The following is a 16,064-nucleotide window of genomic DNA, read 5'->3' on the forward strand; positions in this document are numbered from 1 at the left end:
ACTGGGAGCATAGAACCCTCAGTCACTGCATTGTTGGGGGCAAAAGGAGAGGTGGGAAAATCTGTTTTTCTCACATGCCTTTCTTCAAGATGTGTGTGGAGCATGAATTTAGGGCACAGATTGGAGCCAGATGGCCCGGGTTTGAATTTTGGCTCCATTACTTACTGTGTGACTGTGGACAAGTTACTTGGTCTCTCTGTGCCTCAGAGTTCCTTACGTGTAACATGTGGCTAATAACAGATCTGACCTTCTAGTGTTGTTGAGAAGCTGAAATGGGAGGCACATTGTAAGTGTTGAATAAATGTTAAAGGCCCTCAGACACAGGGTCCCCCAGCTCCAGATGTACGCACTCAGGCCTTAGGGGCCAGCCCTGTCCCTTGATTCCAGGGGACTGAGGTCAGCTGGGAACAAGAGGCAGCCCATCAGCCAGGGTTCTTAAACCTGGCAGCAAATTAGAATCACCTGGGAACATTTAAAAATATCTGGGATGGGGGAGTCCCAGGCATGAGCCAGGGTGAGAACCCAACACGGACTCACAGAATGCGGAGCCACTCACAGAATGCGGAGCAGACAGGGATTTGTGGGGGAACGGAGGGGGGTCCTCGCCTTGCAGGAAGAGTCACTTCCTGGCAGTGAGGGCTTGGGCGTGGCCTGTCGCTTTGCCATCTAGGGGAGCCTCTTCTGGGCTCGAGCTGGATGGAGAATTCCAGGGATTACATGGGGAGGGGGTGTTTTTGAAAAAGCCTCTGTATCCTGCCAAGCATCAAAAGAAAGAAGTTTGTTTATTGAATCTGGTGTATTAACATTTCACGGATGGGGAAAATGGGGTCCAGAGAGGTTCAGCGGCCCGCTCAGAATTACACAGCAAGTCTAGGGCAGTTAGGGCTCCAACCCTCTGGCTCCAGCCGTTGAGCTGCAGTGTAAGATGACTGAGGAAGATCTGAGAAAGAACTTTCCAGGAGGTGAGCGCTGTGGATGTCCTGCCTAGAGCCGAGAGCCCAAGGGATGGTGGCTGTGCCGGACCAGGGTCGGCTCTTGATTGCAGGCTCTGACACGGCTTCCCTTGAAGAATAGCTCCGGCCAGTGGCCGTAACAGATGCCGTCTAGATACCTGTGTCCCAGCCAGGCTAGAAAAGCTCGGGACTGACAGGTGCTTAGGATTTGCCTGGTGATTTATGCCCTGGGTTCAGACTCCTCCCATATAGCCTTTACATTGGTCACCCCCTTTACAGGGCAGGAAACTGAGGCCAAAAAAGGAAGGGAGGCCCTTTTCTGGGCCAGAACCTTTACACCATCCTAGCCCATGTAGATTTCTAGAGTATTTAAAAAGTAGGCCACATTGCCCCAATTTGAAGATAGAGTAAAATACATTGACTTGGCCTGGATCACTTAGTGAGAGAAAAGCTTCCCACTTCTCCCCATGTTCCCAGACATGACACCCAGGAAAGACAAAGAAGGGGGACCCAGAGGACTAAGGTAGCAGCAAGGGAAGGCCTCCTGGAGGAGGTGGGCCTCTGGCCCCTGAATGATAAGCAGGCTGACAGGATCTGGAGGGCATCAGGGCTAGGGCGGCATAGGTAAGGGTCTAGCGGTGAGAATGAGGCAGTCACCCATCTGAGTAGAGAAGAAAGTATAAATTTAAGGACGGCGGCAGGAGGTTCAAAGCTGGGAATGTAAGTCAGGGCTAAATTACAGAGGGTCTGCCATGTCAGACTGAGGCCTTGGGCTTTCTTGTGTTTGTAGTAGGGAGTCTTTCAAGGTGTCTGAGCAGAGGAAGAAGCATGTTCAGAGCTGGGCCTTAGAAACAGAGGTGGGAGAAATCCTGGCTTGGAGGGGTTCCCCCTGAGCTGATGGCACAGCCAGGGCTCGGCCAGCCTGTGTGCCAGGGGCCTGGACTGTGTCCAGGACTGGGCTCAGTGACTCAAGGTTGAGGAAATCACTCCCCAGGGAGAAAGGGCCCAGATGAATCAGCCCCATGAGGTGGGGAGGCTGGGGGCTCACTGAGTCACCCTCCAAGTGGGGCCCACAGTGCAGTGGGAAGGATTCAGGTCAGACCACAGCGAGGGCTGTCAGGGCATTCTGGCCGCCTTCCCACCTTTATCGGGGTTGATTATCCTGGCAGTCTTGTGAAAGAGATGGGAAAACTGAGGCCCAGAAACGGGAGGGAATCTGACCAAGGTCATGCAGCAAGTCGCTGGCAAAGGCCAGGAGTGATGCAAAGCGCACCCTCCAGTCCAGACACGTCCTACCACCCCAGCGGATCTCACGGCAAGTGGAGGCTAGGAACTGGGTGGGTCCAGGCAGGGAGCTGGCCCAGGTGACCCTTCCTCCCTCCGCCTGCCCCCCACTTTCCTCGCCAGGCAGACGGCAAATAGGGCCGGCCTGCGCTGCCGCGATAGGACAGCAGGGGGCGCAGAAGCGTCACGGCTGCCGCAGGCGCCAGAGCACAGAGGCCGCTCTGCGGAGAACTGCGCTCCGGACGCGCGGGTCCCACCGGCGAACTGTGGACTGTGTGGCCCTGGGGCCTGCACCCTCTCCGGCTTCTGGGGACGCCAACGCAGACCTGCCTGTCCAGTGCTGGGGGGCCGGGGCGCCTACCCCGCACTCAGGAGTGGTGCGCCTGTTCGTGTGTGCGCTCGTGTGTCCGTGAGCACGTGTCCCCCGCACAGATTGGCTACTGCCCCAGGCCTGTCCGTCGCTGGGCGACCTCTAAAATTCTCCCCGACATCCCCGTTTCTCCTGAAGAGGAGCCGGCCCGGGGCTCCTTGCATCGGGTCAACGGCCCCTTCCCCCCAGCCTCCGCCTCCCGCCCCTCCCGTCATTGCGCTGGTCTCAGGACTTTCTAAGTGGGGGGGGGGAGGACGCGATCAGACAAGAGAGGGGCTTCGAGAGGCGAGGTAGCGACAGGAAGGGCGAGGGGCCAGAGGAGCGAGCGGAAGCTGAGAGCTGGCTACCTGGTGGGGGATCCTAATAGCGGACAAGCTGGAAGAGTCTTGAGAGCGGAGAGAGAAGGGAGGTGAGAGCCAGGCGCGGGGGGCCTGGGGGTCCGCAGGTCGGACGAGCAGAGAGGTGCAGCTCGCGGTGGCGGGAGGGTAGGCGGGGCCGCGCGGTCGGGGGGCGGGGAGTGGGCGGGCCGGGGCGGGGCCGGGGCGGACCCTCGCGCGGACCCGGCGGAGCTGTCGCGGACGCGCTGACCGAGCGCAGCGGCCGGGCCGGCGGGCGGGCGGGCGGCTGCGAGCATGGTCCTGGTGCTGCACCACATCCTCATCGCTGTTGTCCAATTCCTCAGGCGGGGCCAGCAGGTCTTCCTCAAGCCGGACGAGCCGCCGCCGCCGCCGCAGCCATGCGCCGACAGCCTGCAGGTAGGGGGGCCCCCAGCGCTGGGCACGAGGGGGACGGGGTGTCGGGCGAGCGCCCGGCGGGGTCTTCTGAGGAGCGAGGAGCGTGCGGGGCACCGGCTCCGTGGTCCATTCTGCCCCCGAACCCACCTCAAGGTGGGGCCCCCTCCCCTAGCTCCCCTCCACTCCTGTGCTGGGACTGCAGCCCATACCCGGAGCCCTTGAAGCCCCAGCTCACAGTCCAAACCTCACCCCAGACTCAACCCCTTTCAGATCTGGGACTCCACTCCAAGCGCTGAACTCCCAATCCACAGTAGGACCCCAGTCCCCACCGAGAGCTCTGTTCAAACCTGGAAGCCCCTGCGTCCCAGATGAGTGGATGACCCCTGCCCAAACCCCTGAACACCCACTATATATGTCGGACTCCAAGTACACCCAGAACACCTGAACCCCCAGCTCTCAGCCAGGACCCCAAGTCAGAGCTGGAACCTCACCCCAACGCCCTGAACCTCTACTCGGCAGCCTCATCAGTGCCCCCACCCAGATTCCCACTCAAACATCTGGTCTTCGGTCCTCACCTGGGACTGTACCCCAGGGTCCAAATGTCTCTATCACAGCTTGCGTCTTTCTCTGCAGGACCCCCTCGCACCTGATTCCTGCTTTCCTATCCTCCCTCCCTCCTGTGTAGGAGGTCCTCTAGCCTTTTGGGGGTCTCACCCTCTCCTCTTGTTTCTCTCCGGTGTGGGGGTCCCACTTTATTCTCTGGTTTCTCCTCTGCCTTCTCTGAGTCCTTCCAGGCATCCTCTCTCTCTGCTCCTCCGTTTCTGTCTTTTGGTCTCTTTTGCCCATGTTCATCTCTCTCAGTCTGTCCATCACTTCCCCGCATTTCTCTAGGTCTCTATCTTTGTTCTACGGTCTCACCCTGTGATCATCCCTTCCCCTTATAGCTGCCTCTGCTTTGGGGTGAGGAAGGAATAGGCTCGGAGTGTGGGGCCAGTGTCCCCAGGACCTCCGCCTGCCCCATGTTGTCGGGCATGGCATGGTGTGGGCGCTGGTGGGACTAACCATGGAGGGCACAGCCCTTGGGCGGTGCCCAGGGATCTAAGGTGGGTGGGGATTGTGCCGTGGAGCACTGGGGTTCACAACTTATAAACCCCCCATCCCCGCTGTCCTGGTCTGGACTGGGGGCAGCTGGGGGCTTGGGATGGGGGAATGGGGGAGTAGACGGCAATCTGGTGCTCGTGACCCGTGGTGGGAGGTTTCCGGGGCTGGGTGAGTCTGGGGTGTGTGTGTTTGTGTAGGATGGGCCACGTCGCATGTGTTGGGTGTGCCTTGTGTGTGATCGTGTGTGACGTGTCATGTAGTACTGTGTGTGGCATCACCAGTGTGATTATTTGGGGGGACGCATGTGGGCTTATGGTGAGTGTGAGGATTGTGTGTATGGCGTTGCCTGTCGTGTGCAGCTGGGGAGGCTGCGTGGAGTGTGAAGTGGAAGCTGTATGTATGACATGTGTGTACAGGGAACACGTGTGTATGCGGTGTGTCTGTCTCCATGGGGTGGAGTTGTAGGGCCAGCCCGCATGGGGGTTTTGTGTGTGGTTACGTATGTTCTCGGCTGTTGTGTGTAGCCAGGAAGAGCCACTGTGGGGGCCTGATGAAGGGTTTCACTGGACATCTTGGTGGAGGGGAGGAGGGTGGGGGAGCTGTGTGTGGGCCCGAGTGTGTTTGCAGCCTAGGTGGCTTAGAGTGCCGTGGTACATCCTGGGCTTGCTTGGGAAATGTGTCAGGACCTGGGAGTTGGTGTTTGAGTGTCACGTGTCTGTGGGATGGCTGTCTGTGCCACTCCGGGTAGGCAAGCGTGCAGCAGCAGCTAGGGCCGAGGGGTCCAAGGCCAGGGGCACGTTGACTAAGTGTGTGTGGGTCTGTGTGCCCACGTGCCCGTGGGGAGGAGGAGGCAGTGGGCAGGCAGGATCGTCTATACCACAGGTCTGTGTGTGTCCACAAACGTAGGACATTAGGAGTACACGTTATCTATGCAGGGTGTGTCTCTATGTCTAGATGGCGTGTGTGTTGAATTTAATTGGATGTGTGTGCCTGTGGTCGGGGAGGTGAGTGTGGGGTGTGTGAGGCGCGTGGTGGGAGGTTGAGTGTGAGCGTGGTGTGAAGTGTGGGTGTGTGAGCTCTGTGACTTTTCAGTGTGACATGTGGATTATGTGATCTTTTCTCCCTGTGAGCTGTTTATGTGTGGTGTGTGGTGAGAGGTGTGTGAAGGGTGTCAGTGAGCTAGCGGTGTGGCGGGGGGCAGTGTTGAGGGCCGTGCGATATGCTGCGGGGGGCAAGGAAGTGTGTGCACAAGGTGTGTGGGGTGAGGAACGAGGTATATAATGTTCGGCGTGTGTGGAATACAGCAGGTGTCCCATAAATGTTTGTGGAATGTTGTGTGTGTGCAGGGAGGACTTGGCTGCCATCCTGTCCTTGCTTCCCTCACAATTAGGTCCCCAGAGATGCCCAGTGACGTTCTGTCGTGGCCCGCCCCAAGCTAAGCTGCCTCTACCCTTTGCCCTTCGTCCTCCTCACTTTGACCAAGGCCTTTGTCTGGGGTTTCCGGCCGAGCAGGCGCTGGACAGGCGGGCGGCGGGTGATGTCGTGGTCTGGGAACCTTTGTTCTTTTCCTTTTGGTCTGTGTCGTGTTTTGGGCCGGGCTCTGGAGGAGGGAGGGGAGAGGGCGCACGTGTTTACTACTACCCCACAATGCTCCGCAGCGGGGAGGGGCTCGCACAGGCCACGGGGCCTGGGTGGAATCCCCAGTGGGGCCTCCTTGGCGCAAGAGCGCTGGGCATGGCGCTGGGTGAATTTGCCAACCGTGAGGTCTTCGTCCCATGGCTGGCCCGGTGCCCTTTCTGGCTCACGTCATCTCTGGGGTGCTGAGCAGCCAGGAGCCCCCCCTGTGCATGTCAACCTGTCCTCTTCCCTTCTCTGTGTGGCCCTCAGGAGTGTCCCTGGGCTGGGAGTCAACCAGGAAGGCTTTAATCTGTCTCCTCTTGTTGACCTCACATCTGACAGGAGGAAGAGTCCCCGTCCTCACGGAGACCCTTATCTGAAAAAGGAAGCCTGGTCACACTTTGGCGACCCTCTTGTCTGATAGGGGAGATGCCGGTCAGTAGGAGGACCCAGGTCAAACCCTCCAGAGAAAGTGGTGGGGAAGCCTTAGTGGGAGGCCTGCTGACAGGTATTTGAGAGGAAGAAGGGCCAGGACTCCTGACAATTGGAAGGCACAGACCACCAGAGTCATCAGGGGAGTATCACCTTCCAGAAGGTTCCCTGCTGTGGGTGGGCTTAAGCTGGGCCTGGAAGGGGGTGTTGAGTAGGCAGAGAAATGTGGCCTGGGGCTGAGGAAGATTCTGGCTCAACTGGAAAAAAGGATCTTGACGGGAGTTGATCCTTCCCAGGCCATACTGTCTGGCTTTGGATGGCCATCCCTGGGCCTCCAGGCTTCTCAAGCTTTCACCTCCCCTCTTCCCACCCCTTTGTCTTCAGCCAGAATGACTGTCATCGTCATCATCGTCATCGTCATCATCATCTTTTAGGCAGCTCTTTCCAGATTCCAACCTCCTTTAACAGATCAACTCATTCCCTTGTCTACAGCAGTTATCGTGCACCTGCTATGCACCAGGCGGGCCCCGTCTGACGTAGTGGTGCCCGAATAGGCTTCCTGGGGCTCCCGCTGCCTGTGTCAGAGAAACCCCATCTTGCCAGCCCAGCCACACTGTCAGCCCCCTAGGCCCCGAGCGCACAACCCTCCCGTCTGTTTCCCCAGCCTCAGGTGCATTTGGTTCTGCGAGGCTCCGGGTGTGCACCCCATGGTGTTAGGCTCCCGCTCCCGATCGGAACGCAAGCTCTTCAGAAGCTAGGCCGGGTCTGCCCATCCCGTGTGTCCTGAGCTGGGCTCGGCACAGTCCAGATGGCCACATCAATCATCAGATGCCCATAACCCCCTGTAGGGGTGGCAGCCCATCTGCCATCTAGAGAAACCGAGGCCCAGAGCAAGAAGGGGACTTCAGGCAGCCTCCTCTTCAGACCCTCCTTTTACCAGTGTTACCAGAGACCAGAGAGGTCAGGTGATGTGTCCAAGTTTCACAGTAAGGTGACAGAACACAGCAATTCTGTATTTCCCAGAAAACAGCTCTCCTGGTCACCAGGCTGGGCTCCAGCCCCAGCACCGTGCTGCTCCCTGGCTGGCCTCCGTGCTGCCTGTGGCGTGTAAACGATTATTAATGACCCCCCTGGCCAGGAGACAGGAAACGTTTCCCAGCCACAGCTGGGGACATGCTCCCAGCCAGCCTCAGCCCTCCACACCCACCCTGGCCCTGGGGTCAGCACGCATGTTATCTCCGTGCCGCCTCAGCCTTCCCTACTCCTTCTGCCCGGCTGCCCCGTAGCCTTTTCCTCTCCAGGTTCCCGGACAAGAAGAGACAGAGCTTTCTGTTCCACATCTCTGTCTTCCCACTTTCTCCAGCTTGATTCCCTCCACCTTCCTCCCCGCCCCAGACCAGCCAGAAGCAGCCCTTCTCCTGGAGGTCTTTTCTGAATGCACTGCTAGACCCTCCAGGGGCCCTGTGCTGGGCCCTGACCACCAACTCTCCCTTCTGCAGACTTTGCTCCCACTCTGCTGGCCCTAAGTCTGGGTGGGGGACTTCCTGTGGCCTGTTCTCAATTGCTGTCTTAAGACTGACACTTGGAGGACCCTCCCAGATGCCTCCTCCAGGAAGTCCCCAGCCCAACCCGGGGACTCTCACTCACTCCAAGCACCCCAGCCTGCCCGTCCAGGCTACACACTGTGTACTGCCGGGCCTTCATAGGTGGACGTTTATTGAGTACCTACTACGTGCCCAACAGAGACGGGAGGTAGAGATGAACACGGTGTGGGCTTTAAAGCCCAGCCACACACCGCCCCACGTGTGAGCCACAGTGCCTCTGTCCCATGGCAGCTAGGCGGACCCAGGTACCAGGGCTGATGGTGGGCAGGTGGTGGGGTGAAGGCAGGGGCACCGGCGAAGACTGATGCTGGTGGGCGATGTGGGGAGGGCAATGCTGGAGAGACTGGGAGGCTGTGGTGGGCAGAGCAGCAACCCTTGATTCAGCCCAGAGTGAGAGGGAGGGCAAGCTGGGAAGCTTCCAGGAGAAAACATATCTAATCTGAGAGCTAAGGGATGAGCTAGGAGAAAGTTCTGGACAGAGAGAAGGAGCAAATGGCAAATGTGAAGGCTTGCTGGTGACAGACAGAGGGAGGGAAGTGTGGTTCTACAGTTCTGTGGAGCTGGACCCTGGACTGCCAGGGCGCTGAGTCCCAGGTGTGTGTGTGTGTGTGTGTGTGTGTGTGTGTGTGTGTGTGTGTGTGAAGCTAGTGACGAGGCTGGCAAGGTCGGCAGGGCCGAACTGTGCAGGACTTATAAGCGAAGGGATTTGGACTTTTTCCAGAAGGAACTGGGTACTGGGGGCGGGGGGAGTAGGCTTGAAAGCAGGGCAGGGACTGCTCAGATCTGCTTGTTAGGAAAGCCTCTGAGCCACAGGTGGGGAGCACACGGAAGGGGTGAGGTGGGAGGCTGGTGCCGTGTGGGCCAGAGAAGGGGGATGAGGCCCAGGCAGAAGATGCAGAGGATGGAGGGCAGGAGACAGACCCTCGAGGGTGGAGGAGGGAGCCACTCAGCTGTGGAGGTACAGAGAGAGGGGGACTGCCGCCCTGGGGGTCTGGGTCGGCTCTCGAGCGCAGACAGGGCATGAGGGCAGATGCCCGGGCCTGCGTCAGGGCTCTCTCAGGTCCAAAAGGTCTCAGGAGGCTCTTCCGGGTCAGGAGCTTTGAGGCTAAACAGGGAGCAGGAGACCTGGACCCCGCTCTGGGCTCCAGCCTCTTCTTGGGCAGCACGGAGACTCGGGAACTGCCCTGGGCGAAGAGTGTTCGGAATTCAAAAATTAAAACAATCTGTGAAACGTAATATTTAATAAAATTCAAATCCAAAATGTACGAGTACATTCCAAAACAAGTTAAAATGTAAATTTATGAAAATGCTAAACACACTTGATGGTTCTAATATCAATTGTAAGTAAGCCTCCGTGGCTTCCCTCCCGCTCTGGGTCCAGCTCCCCTGAAGCTTCTGCCTCAGGTGCGGCCGACCCCCAGGGCTCCAGGACCTTCCAGTCCTGAGTTCAGGGCACCTCCTCTGGGGAGCCTGCCCTCTGGCTCGTGGCCTCAGGTGGCAGACGTTTTTTTTTCCTGTCCCCCACCCCCGAGGGAGTTGGCCCCTCGAGCTCCCCCACCCGTGGTTGTCTTTATTGAGGGGGCCGAGGTACAGACCTGGAGGAGGGAAGGGTGCTGAGGGATGGGGTGTCGGCTACAGTGCCCAGTGGGGTGGGGTGGGGGCGCAGGAAGACTTGGGGAGGGCCGGGGGGGGGCATGAGGGGAAGTGAGCAAAAGTGAATGAGCAGCGCCACTGCAACATGAACGCGGCCGTGTCCTACTGTAAAAGTGACACCAGTTCTAAAGCTCACTCGAACGTTATGGTCCCGTCTTGCAATCATAGGGTGGGCATTGCTTGGCTCGCACTCTCTGGTCATCGTGTGCCAGGCCATTTTCTGGGCTGCATTTTCTCGCCTGGAACAGGAGGACGTGGGGGTCAGCACCTCCGAGGGCTGTGTGAGCTCGTGCTCTAGGGATGCCTGACTCTGCGAATCCGGCGTTGTCGGTCTGTGGGCTTCCAGCCTTCCACGACTCTTCGCTCCCAGCCAGGGCTGCGTGGAAGCGTGGTTGTGTGATTCCGACATTCTGCGCCTTGAAGTCGCTGAGACTCCGGGAGCCGAATAGGCGGGCATTCTGTGAATCCAGGATTCTAGGATTTGATGATTTGATGATTCAATGATTCTAAATGGGGCTGCTGGGAAGAGCTGCAGCCACCTGCCTTGTTAATGTCGATGTTAGGTTATTAAAAACATAACGAGAAGCAACGGAGAGAGTTCGGGATGGAGGGGGGCCCCCCCCGCGCCCAGGGTGTGGGGGAGAGGGGGAGGGGCCGGGCCAGTGTTGGGGGAAGGAGACCCTCTCCGCCTGGGTGACAGGGCCAGGGCGGATTCTCCTGCCACAACAGAAGCGGGGTCTGCCCGTGTGAGCGCTGCCGCTCCCTAAGCTTGCAGGATAAGGGGTCATTTCCTTCATCCCCCTGCCTCCATTCTTCAGCTATTTCAGATCACGGCAGAGAGAGGAGTGCCCTTTCCTCCCATCCCCTAAAGTCTTTGGGCAGAGATGTGGACAGACAGCAGAGGAAAGAGAGGGCTGCTCACCACCTACCCCCCTTCCCCGGCAGCCCTGGCCTGAGGGGGAAAACAGGACATGAACACTTCCTGGACACGGACGTGGAAATGCGCGAACCCCTGCTAGTGAGGGCCCCAAGTACAAAGGGCCTCCGGCTAGGGCAGAGGCCAGGGCAGCCAGAGGAGCCATGTGGGCATGGGCTGGTGAGCCCTCGGCACCCCTGGAGCTCGGGCCGAGGAGGGAGCACCCCGCTTCTGCCCTGGAGGTGGCTGTGGGAAGGGCTTGAGGAAGGAAGGGCCCAGGCCGGGGAGCCTGGAGAACGGATGACCAGTGGGTGCTCCCGTGTGGCACGGGCCCAGGGCCCAGCCCGGCTCAAGGCCAGGCCTTTTGCGCCACGGCTTGCTTGGGTTATGCCCGTGCCTCAGCACCTACGCCGGGCTTGGTGGTGAGCGGGGAACCTCTAGGCAGGAGAGAAGGATCTTTGGCCTCTAGAGAGCTCCTTCCAGCCTGGTAGCGGCTGCATGAGTCGCAGCCTGGTGGCCTCACAGATCAGGTGAGGGAGGCCGGGAGCTGGCCCAGGTCACACAGCACAGCAGGGCCTGACACCCAGCTTCCTGACTCTCGGAGCTGGGTGCTCCCCCGGTCTGCAGCTTCCCCCTTTCCCCTGGAACCCCTGGGGAACAGGAGCTGAGGCAGGACTCCTGTAGCGGGCAGAGCCCTTATCTGTCACTTCTCCATCTTGCTCCTCCCACAGGCCAGAAGGCAGGTAAGGTGGCCACAGCTGCTCCCTGCTATCCCCAAGCTTCCATTGTCTACCCTGAGGATAGGGTCCCCAGCTGCCCAACCCACAGTGAGCCTCCTGGGTTCTCCTGTCTCTTCACTCAGGCTCTCTCCCCACCCTGCAGGTCTCCCCCTCTGGCTGCTGTGTGTGTCAGTCTCTCTCCAAAGATTGTTACACTTGGACGGGCCCCAGGAGATCATCAGGTCCCATTTATTCTTCAGATGGGGAAAGTAGCTCAGAGAGGGGAAGGTCCTGCCGCAGGGGCACAGAGGACTGTGGCTGGCCCACGTCACAGACGCACACTGCCCTCCGTGTCAGGCGGCTAGGGTGAGGTCTGAGGTTATGACCCGCTGACGAGCTTCTCTCTTCAGCCCTGAGCTGTCCTCCCTCTTCTTTGCCCAGATTACTCTCTTGTCTGCCACTGGGCCTGCTGCCTAGCTGACCCCTACCTTAGGCAGACCCTGTCCTTGGGACACAGACCAGAGCTCAGGACTCCATGACCAGGATCAACACCCATGCACACGTGGACACAGACACATGCAAGTACATACATGAGGACACACAAGTCCCAGGTGAAAACCCGTATCTCATAGTTAGGAGGCTGTTCTGGAACCTGGTGTTCTGTAAGGCACCACACACCTCCTCTTGGAAGCCCTCCAGGACCTCTCTGCAGACTGTCTCCATCTCACACGCCTCTTTATGACAGCTGGGTTCTATGATCCTAGGTTCTTCTTCTGTGACAGCCAGGTCATGGGTGAGTCTCCTCCTAGTCCTAAGGCCCTCCCTTCAGTGTCCCCTCCTTCTGTCTCCAGGAGGGGCTCAGCTTCCTGTGGCTGGGTGGGGAGAGCCCTGAGGTCCCCAGAGGACAGTGGGACAATGGGGAGGCGGTGACAGATGAGACATTATGTCTTCTCCAAAGCAGGCTCCACCCTCCCCTAACCTCCTGGCCGGTGCTGGGGCACAGCTCTGACTTGTGGGCCCCTTAGGGTCCTGGTCTGACCCCACAGCCTTGACCCCTCAGTGTAGAGGTCAGAGGTTCAGACCCACAACCCACTCAGCAGTTGTCTAACTGGAGGCTGTGGAGTCCAGCTCCCCAGGAGGCCAGCAGCATATGACGGCTGCTGCAGCTCCCCAGGAGTGAGCTGGACTGGCCTGCCTGTGGGGTAGGCAGGGCCGTGGTAAACACTGAGGCAGGCTGGGAGTACAGAGGAGCCGTGAACGCCTACCTTCCCCATGCTGGAAGCTGGTGATGGGGAGCCAGGAGCACCGGCAGGCCTCTCCAGAGTGTGGTGGAGAGGCCAACGGGTATTTGGAGAATCACAACTGGCCCTGCCTCCAGTGGGGCGGGGGGGGGGGGTTGGGAAGGAGGGGGCCGGCCCGGGGCAGTGCAGTGGGTGGGCCATCGGAGGCCTGGGTGGAAATGAAGGCTGAGGCCTGTGGACAAAGGGACGGGCTTGGGGTTAGGTATTTAGCTCGGCCCTCGTCATTTCCTCCGCCGGACATGGCTGGCTTAGCGGGGTCATCGCACAGAGGGAAGGAACAGGCCGGGACCGATGCATGCCGGGCCCTACGATAGACTCAGGCACGTGGGTGACCTGGTCACACCCTGGGCTGCAGTCAGTCCCCCGTCAAAGCCCATGCGGCCACAGTCACCCTGGGGGATGGCCACCTCTGGACCACTGCTCCCCACGCAGGTGCAGTCTTCCTGGGCAGCACTCGGGCCTGGCTGTAGGCATGGCCGAGGCGGGAGCCCCCACAGGGCACAGGGACTTGTGGGACAACCAGACGCCCTGCCCCAGCCGCACCGAGCATCCACACGCCAGGTGCAGCTACTGTCACCCCTATGGTGACCCAAGGAGAGCCATAAATTCCAGCAAGTCACGGGCAGGTGTCCAGGGCCTGGGTGAGAAGAGAGGGGCACCAGGCAGGGAATGCAGACCCCCCCCCATGACAGACTGCACCCTCCCCCCAGTTTGCTGAGTGCCCGAGGCTGTTTATTTCCTAGCAGGGATGGGTGTCTCATCCCTCTCCCTCTCCCCGTCCCCACCACACGCTTCCAAAGCTGCCAAATCAAATCAGCCCCTGCGCCCGCGCCAGGCTGGCATGGCGGCCAGCAGCTGACTGGAACGAAGCCAGGCTCAGAATATCCCGCCGCCTGTGCCTGTCCGATGCCTGGGTGTGCTTGTCGGGTGGGGGCGGGGAGGGGCAGCCAGCCCCTGGGCAGTGCCTTGGAGAGGCTGGGCTTTCTGGATGCCACCTGGGTGGTAGGCTGCTGGAGACTGAGTGAGCGGCTCCCTGGTGTGTCTGCCAGCATTTGAGGAGCTGTGGCACACGGACCGGGGGTGGGGGCAACTAGAGCCCAGGAGACTGGGTGTTAAGCTGGGGTTGGGGGCTCACACAGAGGATCATGACAGCAGCCCTGGCTGGGAGCCCGGCCCCGTGACTGTGTAAGCCAGACGTTACAGACCCCAGTTTACAGATGGGGAAACCGAGGCTTACAGAGGGGTCGTGAAGTTCCCTGGAGAGAAGTGGAAGTGGAGGGGGGCCTCAGAAGGAGTAAAAATGCGGTTGTTTCCCCTCCTGAGGAGGCCCTGCTGAAAGAAAGAGCTCAGCTCTGTTCTCAGAGTCGAGGGCAGAGAATATGCCAGAGCCAGAGGTGCCCATCTGAAATAGGGGGTGAGAAGGGGGTGTGGGGAGAGAGCAGGGCAAAATCAGGCAAGACTCCCTGAGGAGGCCCCCTGTGGGCAACAGGAGGCCCTGGGCCAGCTGGGGCTGGGGGCGGGGGCAAGCTGGGGAGAAGGGGAGAAGGCCTGGCAGGCCTCAGCCCCTGGCCTTCTTGTCTCTGCAGCCAGCCGGGACCTCCTTGCCCAGGAGCCAGTGCCCCCAGGGAGTAGAGACGCCCGACTGGAGGTGAGAGCTCAGCGGAGGGGGGACTGGGTGGGCTTGGAGGGGTGGGGCACAGACTGGGGGTCAGTCTGAGCACTGCCCCCACCCCTGGGAGGACTGGGAGGCTGGAGCCGAATCCCAGCCCCGCCCCCTCCAGCCTAGGGTCACCCTGCTCCAAGATCACCTTCCCTGCCCTATTCCTGGGGCTCTTTCCCCCTGAGTAGAGATGGAGAGAGTCATTTCAGACCCTCTCTAGGCCTCCCCACCCTCACCTGACAATTCCTTGTTGATTCTCCGCCCTAAGTGTTTTCGGAATTCCTCTTCTCCTCTGATCCCTGCCACCTGCCCCAGATCCCTCTCCTCCCCCCATATCCCTGCCCCACCAGCCTCCAAGACTGGTTATCTTTCCCCTTGACGGCTCCCTGGCTGGCTGCTTTCAGTCGCCCCACTCTCCATGCAGCTGCCAGAAGGCTCTTCCTAACATGCAAACCTGAATTTGTCCCTTTTCTGCTCAAAAATCCATGCTTCCCATCCTCCTGCTCCTTCTGCAGTCCCAGCCAGGCCGCAGTCCCCCCTTTATCCATCCTGCCTCCCCAGAACCACTCCTGCCGCTCTCTTCTCCCTCACCTTCCCAAATCTTTCTGGGCTCAGCTCTAGCCTCCCCTCCTCCGGGAAGCCCTCCCTGTCCTTCTTGCTGCCTCCTCTGAGCTCTCCCTGCCTGGCAGTCAGATGGGGCATTCTGATGTCTGTGCCATTAACACCCTGGTTTCTCTGTTATGCGACTCTATAGGTCTCCCCTCTGAACTGTGACTCCTTAGCCTGGGGACTGGGCCTCTTTCCTTCCTGAGTCTCCCACTGCCCTCCAAAAGGGGGCCTGGCAAGGGCTCAGTGAGTGCATTTCCTTTGAGATGAGGGATGCCATCCGCAGCCCTGACCACGCCTTTGGGGTGCCTCATAGGCACCTACAGTGCTCAGAGGGGCCTTGGGCAGCAGCAACGGGGTGGGCTGGGGACTGTGAAGATTGGCACAGAGGAGGGTTGTGTGGGACAGCCTGAGCCTACTCTTGTGCCCAGGCCTGGCTGAGAGAAAGGGGAGGCTCCTGGGGCCAGGAGCCTTAGACACACTTCCTTGTTCAATCCTCACATCTCCCTAGGAAGCAGGGACGGTTACTATTCTCCTTTTATGGCTGGGGAAGCTGAGACCAGCGTGGGGTCACACAGGGAGCATGTGGGGCAGATCTGAGTGTGGAGCCCAGATGTGTCTCACATTCTGCCCTTGCTCTCTTGCTGCCCTCCGGTGAGACGGGCAAGAAGACGCCCACACGGGGCCTGGTGCACAAGGGGCGAAGCAGGGACTTGCGGCCGGGACGTGGGGCCAAGCCCTGAGAATGTCCCTACAGCTGGGAGCTGGGGGGGGGGGGTAGAGAGTCATTATTAATTTATTTATGGCCATGGCATTCCCCACGGGGCAGGAGCTCCCCCCCAGAGCTGGGACAGATGGTGTTCCTGGGAGCCAGCAGTGTCTCAGCAGCCACCGCCACCTGCCAGGAAAGCCTGGATTTGTCATCTTCCCAGGAAGCCATGAGGGGAGAGGGCTTTGGAGAAACCGAGACCCTCCTTGGTGCTGGGGCCTGGGCCCCAAGGGAAGGAGCCAGGCTCGGGCTCCTTGTGTCTGTGCCCCGCCCCCTTTGGCCCCGTCCTGCGGTCCCTGGGTCCCTGCAAGTGCAGGTTCGGCCCCTCCCCTCCGTCTGGCCCCC

General features: G+C 59.8%; 1 protein-coding gene across 4 annotated transcripts in view; it reads left to right on the forward strand.

The window, feature by feature from the left end:
• The window catches only part of PDE2A (phosphodiesterase 2A), a 92,714-nt gene that overhangs the window by 24,433 nt on the left and 52,217 nt on the right, over positions 1-16,064 (forward strand). The window contains exons 1-2 of one of the 4 annotated variants that reach the window (XM_026518029.4): positions 3,179-3,362; positions 14,271-14,332. In XM_026518029.4, the coding sequence (XP_026373814.2) occupies positions 3,344-3,362; positions 14,271-14,332 (81 nt within the window). In that variant the 5' untranslated portion in view covers positions 3,179-3,343. Of the gene's footprint in view, positions 1-3,172; positions 3,363-14,270; positions 14,333-16,064 lie in introns of those variants that run through there. The other 3 variants (XM_026518030.4, XM_026518028.4, XM_057316589.1) reach the window with 3 other exon arrangements.

The sequence above is a fragment of the Ursus arctos genome, unplaced genomic scaffold (genome assembly GCF_023065955.2).
Source record: "Ursus arctos isolate Adak ecotype North America unplaced genomic scaffold, UrsArc2.0 scaffold_22, whole genome shotgun sequence".
NCBI classification, from domain to species: Eukaryota; Metazoa; Chordata; class Mammalia; order Carnivora; family Ursidae; genus Ursus; species Ursus arctos.